Below are 13272 nucleotides of genomic sequence, written 5' to 3'. Positions count from 1 at the left end.
GCCGCCTCCTAGGGATCCTCGCTAGTCGGGTACCCGAGTTCTACTTACCACCGCTGTCTTCAGCCGCTAGCTGGTGGCGGCGGGCTGTGGGGGATCCAGCGCTCACCCTCAGCCGGCTGCGTGTGAGGCACCCCGGGACTGTTGTCCCAGCAGCCGGGGACCCGGGCGCAGACCAATTAAGGTGGGACCTGATCCCCCCCGGTAGCTCCCATGCAGCAGGCTAACAGTGGCAAGCTGTTAGCCTGTTGTAGATTGTTAAACATACAGAAATAAAAAATAATAATGAAAAACTCTGAAGCCCTCCAGAGAGTGACTGTCTCTGAGGGCACTTTTTTCTAAACTGGCTAGGGGGAATAGAGGGGAGGAGACAGTCAAACACTTTAAAATTTAAAAGTACACCGGCTCCGTGGACCCCGTCTATACCCCACTGTATCCATCTACCACAGCGTCCCCTATGGATGTAAGAGAAATAATTAGCAGCAGCGATAGCACTAAATGCAAAATGGATGCCGGGACCCGGAAGACGACACTAGAGATGCTGCTGCCATTAAGACCAGGTAAGGGCCACCACGGACGTTATGTTGACATGTCATACATGTAGACATGGTGAATGATGACATGCTAACCATGTAGATATTTAAACCCTGCCAGTCTCATGTCAACATAACCTACCACACCCTAGAGAAGGAATGGATAGATGTCCACCCTGTTACCTTGCCCTTTGGTCCAAAATATTACCGCTTCTCAAGCAGAGTGGACTCTTATATTTCTTGGCCACATTTCTCGTATGCCTGTAGGACAACTTCTCTGATCCAACTAGGGGAATAGGCTGAGGGCCTGCTGGAACCACAGATAACATTCTGTACATCTCAGACTATGTGTCCTTCATAATTACACAATGATCACTCTCACACAACTCAGTGAAGGGATTCTCCTTACCAGCCACCGGTTGTGGGTAAAACAATATAAAAGGTCAATATGACATGTAGAGGCTATTTCAGAAAGCTGTATTGGTTCTTTCTCAGAGATATTTAGAAAGGATTCCTTGCTCCATAGCACCTGTAATTCTGCAACCCTTCTGGTGGACATAATTGTCATCAGAAGCACAACTTCAGTCTTATCCATCCCAGAGAGATTGCCTATAGTTATATAAATAGTCCTTTTATTGGAGCATTAAGCACTATACAAATACACAGTGACATGATGTGTGGGGGAGAGCAGGAGTATAATAGGGCCTGATATCTCCTGATGTATGAGATACACCAGAGAGTGTGGGGAGGAGACTGGTCAGATCTCTGGGCTGGTAACACACAGTGACATGATGTGAGGGGGAGAGCAGGAGTATAATAGGGGCTGATGGCTCCTGCTGTATGAGATACACCAGAGAGTGTGGGGAGGAGACTGGTCAGATCTCTGGGCTGGTAACACACAGTGACATGATGTGAGGGGGAGAGCAGGAGTATAATAGGGCCTGATATCTCCTGATGTATGAGATACACCAGAGAGTGTGGGGAGGAGACTGGTCAGATCTCTGGGCTGGTAACACACAGTGACATGATGTGAGGGGGAGAGCAGGAGTATAATAGGGGCTGATGGCTCCTGATGTATGAGATACACCAGAGAGTGTGGGAAGGAGACTGGTCAGATCTCTGGGCTAGTAACACACAGTGACATGATGTGAGGGGGAGAGCAGGAGTATAATAGGACCTTATATCTCCTGATGTATGAGATACACCAGAGAGTGTGGGGAGGAGACTGGTCAGATCTCTGGGCTGGTAACACACAGTGACATGATGTGAGGGGGAGAGCAGGACTTTAAAAGGGGCTGATGACTCCTGACTTCCCCAATGGGCAGATACATTTCCCAATTAGTTAATAATGGCAGAGGAGGGTGTAGGATAAGATATTATTGTAGTGACTGAGCAAGGAGAATATGTGACTCTTCTCTGTGATGTGTTTTATTACGCACCTGTGCTGATGTCTGTAGGGATTTCCTCCTCCTTACACAGCTGATCACCCCTCACATACGTCTCTTCTTCTCCCTCTATATCTTCTGCCTTCATATCAGTCACATAAGTCTCTTTTTCTCCCTCTATATCTTCTGCCTTCATATCAGCCACATACGTCTCTTCTTCTTCCTCTATATCTTCTGCCTTCATATCAGTCACATAAGTCTCTTCTTCTCCCTCTATATCTTCTGCCTTCATGTCAGTCACATACGTCTCTTCTTCTCCCTCTATATCTTCTGCCTTCATATCAGTCACATACGTCTCTTCTTCTCCCTCTATATCTTCTGCCTTCATATCAGTCACATAAGTCTCTTTTTCTCCCTCTATATCTTCTGCCTTCATATCAGCCACATACGTCTCTTCTTCTTCCTCTATATCTTCTGCCTTCATATCAGTCACATACGTCTCTTCTTCTCCCTCTATATCTTCTGCCTTCATATCAGTCACATACGTCTCTTCTTCTCCCTCTGTATCTTCCTCCTTCATATCAGTCACATACGTCTCTTCTTCTCCCTCTATATGTTCTGTCTTCAAATCAGTCACATACGTCTCTTCTTCTCCCTCTGTATCTTTTGCCTTCATATAAGTCACATACGTCTCTTCCTCTCCCTCTATATCTTCTGCCTTCATATCAGTCACATACGTCTCTTCTTCTCCCTCTGTATCTTCTGCCTTTATATCAGTCACATACATCTCTTCTTCTCCCTCTATATGTTCTGCCTTCATATCAGTTACATACGTCTCTTCTTCTCCCTCTATATCTTCTGCCTTCATATCAGTCACATACGTCTCTTCTTCTCCCTCTATATCTTCTGCCTTCATATCAGTCACATACGTCTCTTCTTCTCCCTCTATATCTTCTGCCTTCATATCAGTCACATACGTCTCTTCTTTTCCCTCTATATCTTCTGCCTTCATAACAGTCACATACGTCTCTTCTTCTCCCTCTAGAACTTCTGCCTTCACATCAAAAAGGTCTTCACCCTAAATAACAATAAAATGACACTTTGGTAATAGCAGATTATATTAAGAGTAAACAGTATAATATCAGTGTATAAGACACCACAGCTTCTCTACAGATCATATAGTGACAGTCACTTTGGTATATTGGGGAGACCCTAAATCACACCTACCTGATCCTCCTGTGGGATCCTTTGATTCTCCTCTGTACAATCCTGGGAATACAGAGGACGGGGACATCTCTCTGGGGTATCTCTGTTACTGGGCCCATCTGTAGGAGACACACAGTGACTGAGTACAGTGTATATATGTGATTATCAGATGATGTGTGTATATAGGGGCCCCCATACCTGCTCTCCCCTGTACAATACATGACAGTCTCCTCTTACCCAGTGGTGTGAGGGGCCGGTGATTCTCTATCATCACGTCCTTGTACAGATCCCTGTGTTCCTCTATATACTCCCCCTCCTGCATGGAAAAATAGACAGTGACATCCTGACACCTTATAGGAACCTGACACACAGTGATACAGTCATCACCCAGACACATCCCCCGGTGTTGCTGTATAATGCCCCATTCCCAGCAGTCACTTCTCCAGTCATCACACAGACACGTCCCCTGGTGTTACTGTATAATGTCCCATTCCCAGCAGTCACCTCTCCAGTCATCATCCAGACACGCCCCTGGTGATACTGTATAATGCCCCATTCCCAGCAGTCACCTCTCCAGTCATCACCCAGACACGTCCCCCGGTGTTATTGTATAATGCCCCATTCCCAGCAGTCACCTCTCCAGTCATCACCCAGACACGTCCCCTGGTGTTACTTTATAATGTCCCATTCCCAGCAGTCACCTCTCCAGTCATCACCCAGACACACACCCCGGTGTTACTGTATAATGCCCCATTCCCAGCAGTCACCTCTCCAGTCATCACCCAGACACGTCCCCTGGTGTTACTGTATAATGTCCCATTCCCAGCAGTCACCTCTCCAGTCACCACTCAGACACATCCCCTGGTGTTACTGTATAATGCCCCATTCCCAGCAGTCACCTCTCCAGTCATCACCCAGACACGTCCCCTGGTGTTACTGTATAATGCCCCATTCCCAGCAGTCACCTCTCCAGTCATCATCCAGACACGCCCCTGGTGATACTGTATAATGCCCCATTCCCAGCAGTCACCTCTCCAGTCATCACCCAGACACGTCCCCCGTGTTATTGTATAATGCCCCATTCCCAGCAGTCACCTCTCCAGTCATCACCCAGACACGTCCCCTGGTGTTACTTTATAATGTCCCATTCCCAGCAGTCACCTCTCCAGTCATCACCCAGACACATCCCCCGGTGTTACTGTATAATGTCCCATTCCCAGCAGTCACCTCTCCAGTCATCACCCAGACACATCCCCCGGTGTTACTGTATAATGCCCTATTCCCAGCAGTCACCTCTCCAGTCATCCCCCAGACATGTTCCCTCGTGTTACTGTATAATGCCCCATTCCCAGCAGTCACCTCTCTAGTCAGCTGCTGAATGATCTTGTTGGTGAGATCCAGGATCTTCTAGTCATTGTGTCTCTCATGTATCAGTGAGTGAGGTGGAGGCACCGTGATGAGGGTCTGGGTCCTACTCAGTCCTCCTGACACACGGGGATGGATGCTGGGTGACACACACTCACTGGATGTCTTCTTTAATACTGTGTAATCCTGCGTATCACAAAGCCATAATTAACTTACATTGTGTATAATTTGTGGGGAAAGTGTTTTATTTTTAATAAATGCAAAAATTAAATGTCCCCGTGTTATTACTCCAGATAAAAGTGATGTCCCTGTGACACTCCAAGATCCCCTAACCTCCCGTCATGTCCCTGTATTATTACTGTCAAAGTCAGAAAAATGTCTCAATGCACGTTGCCATATTTGCACCGCACACTGGTCCGCGCTGCGCGTGCGTGCGCTCTCCCGTGGATGCGCATACCCGCAATAACGTGCACTCGCAGGCGCGGTATGCGTATTTACGGTAGAGTTTATGTAGTCGTAGCGTGCGACTCATTCGTTACAAATGTTCACAATTAATGTAGTTTATAGATCATGGTCCCTTTGATAGATTCTGAAAGTTTGGTTAAAATACAATGTCCCAGAGCTGAGGAATCCCTCTTTATATCGTACAAAGGGTCTAACAGGAATCATACAGCAGTGTTTGGTACCCATCGGAAGAGTATTTAATTAGCAATATTCCGGTGTTGGTTTGGAGCGTATTAATCGCTCGTGCGAATAGTTATGGACATAAGAAGTTTATGTCCATTTCTATTATTTACACATACTCAGGTATGCGGCGGGAAACCCAGTTTCCCACCCACCTGAGCTGTTGGAAATCGTCACAGCCCACCTGTATGAATCACCCTATGACCTTTTGTTATGATACAGGGCCGAATTCCTTCGGCCAATGGACAATGGGATTGTAGGACCAGGAGATTGCATTGTGTGTGGGGCATAAATAGGCAGGCCGACCACATCCAGCTCTCACTCTCTCATCAACGGTTATCTGCTGATAGCCGGGAGCTGGATATCGAGGCGCAGGCGATCATACCCTTTGTGCGTAAGTTTCTCTCCGTTATCATTGTCTTTCTGTGAGCCAATTTCTCTCATCTCATCTCTCTCTCTCTCTCTCTCTCTCTCTCTCTCTCTCTGGTCTGTTCTCTCATATCTCCCCTAGACTAGGCTAGTATTGTATTGTATTAGATAGTATTGTATTGTATTGCATTTAGGTCAGTGTAGTATTGTCTTTTTGTATTTATTGTTTAGTTCTGTGGTTAGGAAGTCTCTGTTATATTGTAGTGTATCATTTGTACTGTTATCCCCTTTTACAAGTATATTAGATATAATACAGTTAATAGGCCTTGGAACCTAAACCAGTATCTGTGTATTTTCTATAGTGTTAAGTGTTCACTTGAGCGTCGGTGACGCTCAAGCAGCTTTGTAGTTAGTCAGGTTACACAAGGTTGCACTTACACCCTGTACTCACATTAAGGTATTCAGTGTATTTCATTGGTATAAGGTTTTATCATAAAGGTATAGTGTTGTGAGCGTCTGCATCGCTGGGGACCTCCTCGTGGTCTCAAGCGTAAGCTACGCCATAGCGAATCATTACCCTAGTCATAGCCAATAACGTGTCCTGTGATCCCTGGGCCGTGAGCGAACGTGACGCTTGAGCGTCTCGCCTACGGCTGAGCGATCGTTACGCAACTAGCGTACCATTACGGTACTTCTTCAGTAAACAGCGTACAGTGTTCTTAGCTTCATAAAGGGTTGTTTATACGACAAAGGAATTTAGCATTGTCAATTGGGGACTCGTCCTATCCTTCTCATATCTGCACTAGGTAGATCAGCAGACATTATCCCTCCAGCAAAGGGTGGGAGGTTGTCTCACAGTGCTGACGGGATAAGCGTCTGCTTCGCTTAGATAAAGAGTGCTGAAGGAATCCGGGAACCGGAAGTAAGAACAAAACGCTTGTGTCTTTTAAAACTGTTTTATTTCTCTTCTGTCTTGCGTATACACGCACGCATACATATATCTGCATTTCTGTTTCATTTTCGTATATCACTATTCCTGTTTGCCAATTTTATAGTTGATAGAAAGTGCTAAAAAGAGATTTGCTGTTATTTCATAGTAGAGGTGATAGTTAAAGTATAGAACAAACACACGGTTTGTCTGAGATACAAGGCAGTCAGTGTGGATTGCGGTAGATGATCAGGGATCATTTACATTGATAAAAGTATATATTGTGTTACGGTGGATCCTTTGCATTGCGTACACGTGTCGCTAACAAAGACTAGCGTACGCAATCCAAAAGGCAGACGCACGCAGCGTTCATTACGCAACGTAGCGTCCGGTTACGCCCACGTAGCTCAAGTTGTGATAAAGTGAAGTAACGCAAAGGCGATAATTAACGCAAAGCGGTAGATAACGCGAAGCGGTAAATAACGCAAATCTATTTTTGGAAAATCTGAAATTTAGTTTAACAGATCCTGCTCCTAATTGGTAACACTTTTGGCCTAAAGACAATTTCTGCGCAGAAATAGATATAGAAACAAAAGTGTACTTGTGTTGAGTGAGTGTGTTTTGTATACAAAAGTTTATATAACTTTAAGGTGGAACCAAAAGGAAAGCCGGGTACTCGTCAAGGGACATACGTGTAAGTGACATATACGGTGGCCAGGGAGGCATCCCTGGTTAAATAATATTTGAGCATTAGAGTATAGCGGACCATAAGGTAACAAGACCAGGAGGTCATAAGGTAACAAGACCAGGAGGTCGTAAGGTAAAAGGTCCGCTATAAAAGTCCAGTGGCACAACGCCTGGGGTGTTGGTGCAGAACCCATATAGGCCATACAAGCTCTGGCTGAAGGAATCGCAGCCGGAAACATAGATTCCATTGATCTTTCAGTACATGACAAGTAGTGCTCGTATACTGAACGATTGGACCGCACGTTATTGTGTGCAGTAGTTAGTAATCTGACCTAATACCATTAGAGTAAAGTGGTCACAAACGCTATCTGTACATTCTGACGTGATTTGTGTAATTTTTTATTTTTGGAAGGGAAGTTCGCTGGTCACTCAGGAACTATCTAACAACCCCAACTTTACTGGAAAGAGTAAGTGTCCTGCGGGTAACCCTCATATGTTCCAGTAAATAAAGGTTCACAGGGGCCCTAGGTTGGGTACAGCAGCTCTGGCTACAGTGATTGCAGCACAGGCCAACGTGGGCGAGAAGTAAGTGGGGTACTTGATAAACCACCACCGCCGGCCTGCCCAAGGACATCTTGGTTTGTTTGTAAGGGTTCGCTGAAAGCCTTGATATTCAAGGAGGAATAAGCAACGCCTGCAGATTATGGGGGCCATTTGTTCAGGTAGGGAGCGATCAACCCTGGTTCAGGTTGATTCTGTGAACCGACCAGTTGGGTCGGCACGATATGTAATGTGTGAAAAATATGGAATTCACACCGAATCTTTATGTGATGAATGGGAGAGAATGACTGTACAAGACAGGGACAAATTCCCAAGAATAGGTAGCTTTAGTCCAGAAGTGTTACAAAATTTAAGGAGGAGGATATGTCTCGTAAAATCAGCAAAGAGACGAATTCGGCATCATGATTATTTACAGTTATGGCACCAGGAAGGTGAGATACAGAGAGGTTTGGCTCTGGCGGCAGGATCTGGGGCAGTCAGGAAGTTGATTGCCACAGCTCCTCCTCCACCATACATTGCAGGAGAGAAGTTGATTGCGGAGAGAAACGCACTGGGTTGTAAAACACAAACTCTTAGTAACCCTGTAAATGTTAATGATGTTAACCAAATAACTCATGCAAGTATTAACCCGTGCAAGATGTACCCTGTTTTGAACCTTCCTCAGGAGTGTGATCAAGAAGACGATTCAGCAACAATTTCAGCTCTCTCTCTTGCAGCCACCATAGCAGAGACCACAGTAGGCACAGCGACACCCACGAGATTAGTGAAAGCCCCTAGCGGAGGGATAGGTGAGGTCGTGTCAACGGGTAAGTACGGCACCATGCACTACACTGAAACAATTGTACCACAACAAGCTGTAGAATCTACACAGGAAGAGGCTGTTAGAATTGCTCCTGTAAGGGTAATAGCAGTTCCCAATGGAAAAACAGATGTGTCTGGAGCCACTCCCATAAGGAACATTGCCATGTACACTCCATTTTCCAGAATGGAATTAAGAACAATAGTGTCCGAATTTCCTGACCCCAGGAAGGATTTAGTTGCTAGCCAAAAATACATCAGGGATCTAGGTAACACCGTAGAACCCAACAACAAGGATTGGCAGATACTGCTAAGAGCTTGTTTACCTTCCAATGTTGATGCAACTCAGTTTTTAGCTGATTGTGCATTGGATAAAGATGTACCGCTTACAGACGTGTACAACAAGGATAATGTAAAAAGGATAAATTTACAGCTAAAAGAGTATTTCCCAGCCGTTGTTAAATGGAATAAAATATTTTCCATTAAGCAAAAGGAGTCCGAAACGGCAACAGAATATTTTCACCGGGCACTATTAGAAATGGCAAAGTACACTGGTATAGAAGACATTAAGACCAACCCAAACCATCGAGAAGTAGCAGTATCTGTACTGATGGATGGTTTAAAGGAAACATTAAAGACTAGGGTTCAGACCACGCAACCGTGCTGGCGAGGTCTGTCAGTGTCCGGCTTGAGAGAGGCTGCTATTGATCACGACAGAAACATCACTAGGCACAGGGAATCGCAAAGTGATAAGTTGATGTCCGTAAGTATACAGGCGCTGACCACAAGGCAGCCTGCGTATGTACCACCGAATCCTGTGGGTAAGGCAAGTGTAATAACATGTTTTTCTTGTAACAGACCGGGACACTTTGCACGAGAATGTAGAACAAAGAATGTACAAAGATCTTTTCAACCCCCTAGACAACAACACAACACACGACATTGGGAGCAGGGTCCACAGAGGCGGAGTTTTGAGCCACATACAGGGGAAACAAAAAGATATCCCCCAAACAGAGACTGGCATGCCTCTGGTAGTTCCCAGCTAACTCCCTCACAAGTAGTTGCTGCCAGCGGGATTCAGGGAGGTCAGCATACCCAATAGGGGTGTGGCCATACCTGTAATCTGCAGCCAGTTAAGTTGATTGCCAGTCTTGGAAGCGAACCAGAGATTGCAATCAATGTGGCTGGTAAAACTTTAAACTTTCTTGTAGACACAGGGGCGGCCAAGTCAGTGATAAATTCGACAGTGGGCATGAGAACCACTGGTAGGACAATTCCAGCCATGGGAGTAACAGGAGTAGTCCAGCACTACCCTGTTAGCAAACCAGCCGAGATTACAATAGGGCCTTTGCATACCAAGCATTCCTTTTTGCTGGCTGCATCGGCACCAACTAATCTCCTGGGGAGAGACTTACTATGTAAAATGGGTTGCGTCATTTATTGTACCCCTGAAGGTGTATTCTTGGACATTCCTGAGAATCACGCTCAGGAAGTACGAGACATGTTAGACTCCCCATCAAAATTAATGTCACATTCCATTATGACAAATAGGTTGGACAAAAGATGGACAGGACACTGGATTAATGGCAAACGTAGCTCCAGTAGTTGTACAAGTAAAAGATGGTAGGATAGCTCCAAAAATCCCACAGTATCCTCTGAAGCCAGAGGTGGAGTTAGGAGTTTTTCCCGTAATAGAGCGCTTGCTACAACAGGGCATTCTAGTAAGAACGTCCAGCACCGCAAATAGTCCCATCTTCCCTGTTAAAAAGAGTGGGGGGAGGGGTTACAGGCTAGTGCAGGATCTAAGGGGGATTAACAAAATAGTTGAGAGTCAGTTCCCCGTAGTGCCTAATCCAGCTGTCATCCTAATGCAAATTTCTCCCACTGCCAAATTTTTCACTGTTATTGACCTCTGCTCCGCTTTCTTTTCGGTACCTCTGCACCCTGACAGCCAATATTTGTTTGCATTCACATACAGAGGAGTCCAATACACGTGGACTCGGTTACCCCAAGGTTTCATAGATAGTCCAAGTATATTTTCTCAGGCTTTGCATGATTGTTTACAGTCTTTCCAACCAGACAGTGGATCAGTATTGATACAGTATGTGGACGATTTATTACTGTGTTCAGATTCACTGGAAGCATCTCTGAAGGATACGAAACAGCTCCTGTTTCATCTTTCAGACACAGGTCAGAAGGTTTCCAAAGACAAGTTGCAATTATGCCAAGCTAAGGTAAAATATTTGGGACACTGTCTAACACAAGGACTGAGACACCTGACCGCTGATAGAATCCAAGCCATTAGAGACATGACACTGCCACAAACCCAGCAACAGATCAGGACGTTTTTAGGAATGTGTGGGTATTGCCGTAATTGGATCCCAGGGTTTTCCATATTGGCGCTACCTTTGCAGGAAATGGTCTCTTCAAACAAACCTGATCGGATTTCGCATACAGACGAATCTGAAACAGCATTTGAGAGACTCAAACAGTGCCTAACGCAGGCACCAGCACTAGGTATGCCAGACTATGGGAAACCCTTTGAACTATACGGAACAGAAAGTGCTGGGTGCGCAGCAGGTGTACTAACACAAAAACACGGTGATGCCAGCAGGCCAATTGCATACTACAGCGCCCAGCTAGATACGGTAGCGCGATCCCTCCCCACATGCTTGCGTAGCGTTGCGGCGATAGCATTGCTAGTGACAAAAAGCGAAGATGTCGTGCTAGGCCACAACCTCACAATCCATACACCGCATGCGGTATCTGCCTTATTGAATTCTGCCCAAACCAGACACGTCTCATCAGCAAGGTTTACAAGATGGGAATTGGCATTAATGGCCCCCGTAAACATCACCATAAGGAGATGCAGCGCATTAAATCCTGCAACATTTCTCCCAGGTGTGCCTGGTCAGACACAAAGGGTGGAAGGTGAGAGTGATGGGGAAGGAGGATTTAATGCAAAGGAAGATACACATGATTGTATGGAATATTTGACCCAAAATTTTACCGCAAGGCCTGACATCAGTGACAATCCACTGAAAGATGCAGAACTCACGTTCTACACGGACGGTAGTTGTCACAGACAGTCAGACTCGGGAGACTTGTGTACTGGATACGCAGTCGTAGATGACCAAGACACCATAGAAGCGGAACCGCTAGGCCCACCTCACTCAGCCCAGGTTGCTGAACTGGTCGCCCTAACCAGAGCATGTGAATTGGCTAAGGGTAAGTCAGCCAATATCTACACCGATTCCAGATACGCGTTCGGGGTAGTCCATGATTTCGGAGCCCTATGGCGGCTCAGAAATTTCATGACGGCAGCTGGTACACCGATAGCGCATGCAGCTCACATAAAAAGGCTTCTAACAGCGATACAGGAACCCGACAGAGTGGCTGTTATCAAATGTAAAGCACATACATATAGCCAAGACCCAGTATCCCTTGGTAACAGCCGAGCAGACGAAGCCGCAAAGCTTGCAGCTGCTACCCCCACACGGACAGACACCACACAGTTGATGGTATTTAATACCATCAACACACAGAAGTTGTGTGAGATGCAGAATCTGTGTTCCACACAGGAAAGAGCAGTCTGGAAGGCAAAGGGATATGGCCAGGAGTCCTCAGGGCTCTGGACGGATGGACATGGTAAACCAGTGGCCCCCAGGGCATACCTTCCATGTCTGGCTGAAGCAGCTCACGGGCTGACTCATCTAGGCAAGGAGGGGATGTGCAAATTGGTAAGAGCATACTGGTGCGCCCCAGGATTCTCCTCTCATGCGAGTAAAAGAGCAATGTCATGCCTTACCTGTCTGAGAAAGAATATTGGAAAAGCAATACCTACAGAACCATCCCATATCCCACCTGCCGGCGGCCCTTTCCAGGTAATACAAATTGACTTCATTCAATTACCCCCATGTCGAAATTTGAAATATGTACTTGTCTGTATAGATGTTTTCTCGAATTGGGTCGAGGCTTTTCCAGCAGCTACAAATACCGCTATGTTTACAGCTAAGAAAATTGTGCAGGAATTTGTATGTAGATATGGTATCCCTAGAATCATTGAAAGTGATAGGGGTACCCATTTTACAGGTGATGTCTTTCAAGGAATGTGTAAATTGATGGGTATTGATAGCAAGCTGCACACTCCGTACCGTCCACAGGCGAGTGCGAAGGTCGAAAGAGTGAACAGCACTATTAAAAATAAATTGAGTAAAGTAATGGCAGAGACAGGATTGACGTGGCCAGAAGCTTTACCCATTGTTTTGTATAGCATCAGAACCACTCCCAGGTCCCCTCTTAATCTGTCTCCTTTTGAAATCTTGTTTGGTCGACAACCGCATGTCATGATTAACCCTCAGGATGATTTGAAATGTAACAATGAAGTAACTGTAAAGTACTTGATTAACATGAGTAAACAGTTGAGGAATCAAAATGATAATCTGAAGTTGGTGATTCCTGATTTACCAGATAGTAATTGTCATGACATTGAACCTGGGGATTATGTAATGATACGAAATTTTCTACGCTCAGGTTGTCTTATTGATAGATGGGAAGGACCATACCAGGTCTTATTGACTAGCACCACAGCATTGAAGGTTGCTGAGAGAGAGACTTGGGTCCATTCATCCCACTGCAAAAAGGTTGCTGATCCAGAGAAGTCCCGTGATAAGGAACAGACGGTAGAGGTTGTATCACTGGAGTGTCTGTTCCAGGAGGATTGAGGCGGCACCTGAGCCTTGAAGACCGAAAGCAGTTG

The 13272-nt window shown here is 45.7% G+C and overlaps 1 protein-coding gene across 1 annotated transcript in view; it reads right to left on the bottom strand.

Annotated features, from left to right (window-relative positions):
* LOC135056941 (uncharacterized) overlaps positions 1 to 13272 on the bottom strand; it is a 205817-nt gene that overhangs the window by 19208 nt on the left and 173337 nt on the right. Inside the window, 3 exon segments of the mRNA XM_063962723.1 lie at positions 1970 to 2993; positions 3143 to 3240; positions 3359 to 3431. Coding sequence (XP_063818793.1) covers positions 1970 to 2993; positions 3143 to 3240; positions 3359 to 3431 — 1195 coding nt within the window.

The sequence above is a fragment of the Pseudophryne corroboree genome, chromosome 3 (assembly GCF_028390025.1).
Source record: "Pseudophryne corroboree isolate aPseCor3 chromosome 3, aPseCor3.hap2, whole genome shotgun sequence".
NCBI classification, from domain to species: Eukaryota; Metazoa; Chordata; class Amphibia; order Anura; family Myobatrachidae; genus Pseudophryne; species Pseudophryne corroboree.
Note: the sequence above shows the minus strand (reverse complement) of the source record. Positions and strands in the feature narration are given on the sequence as shown.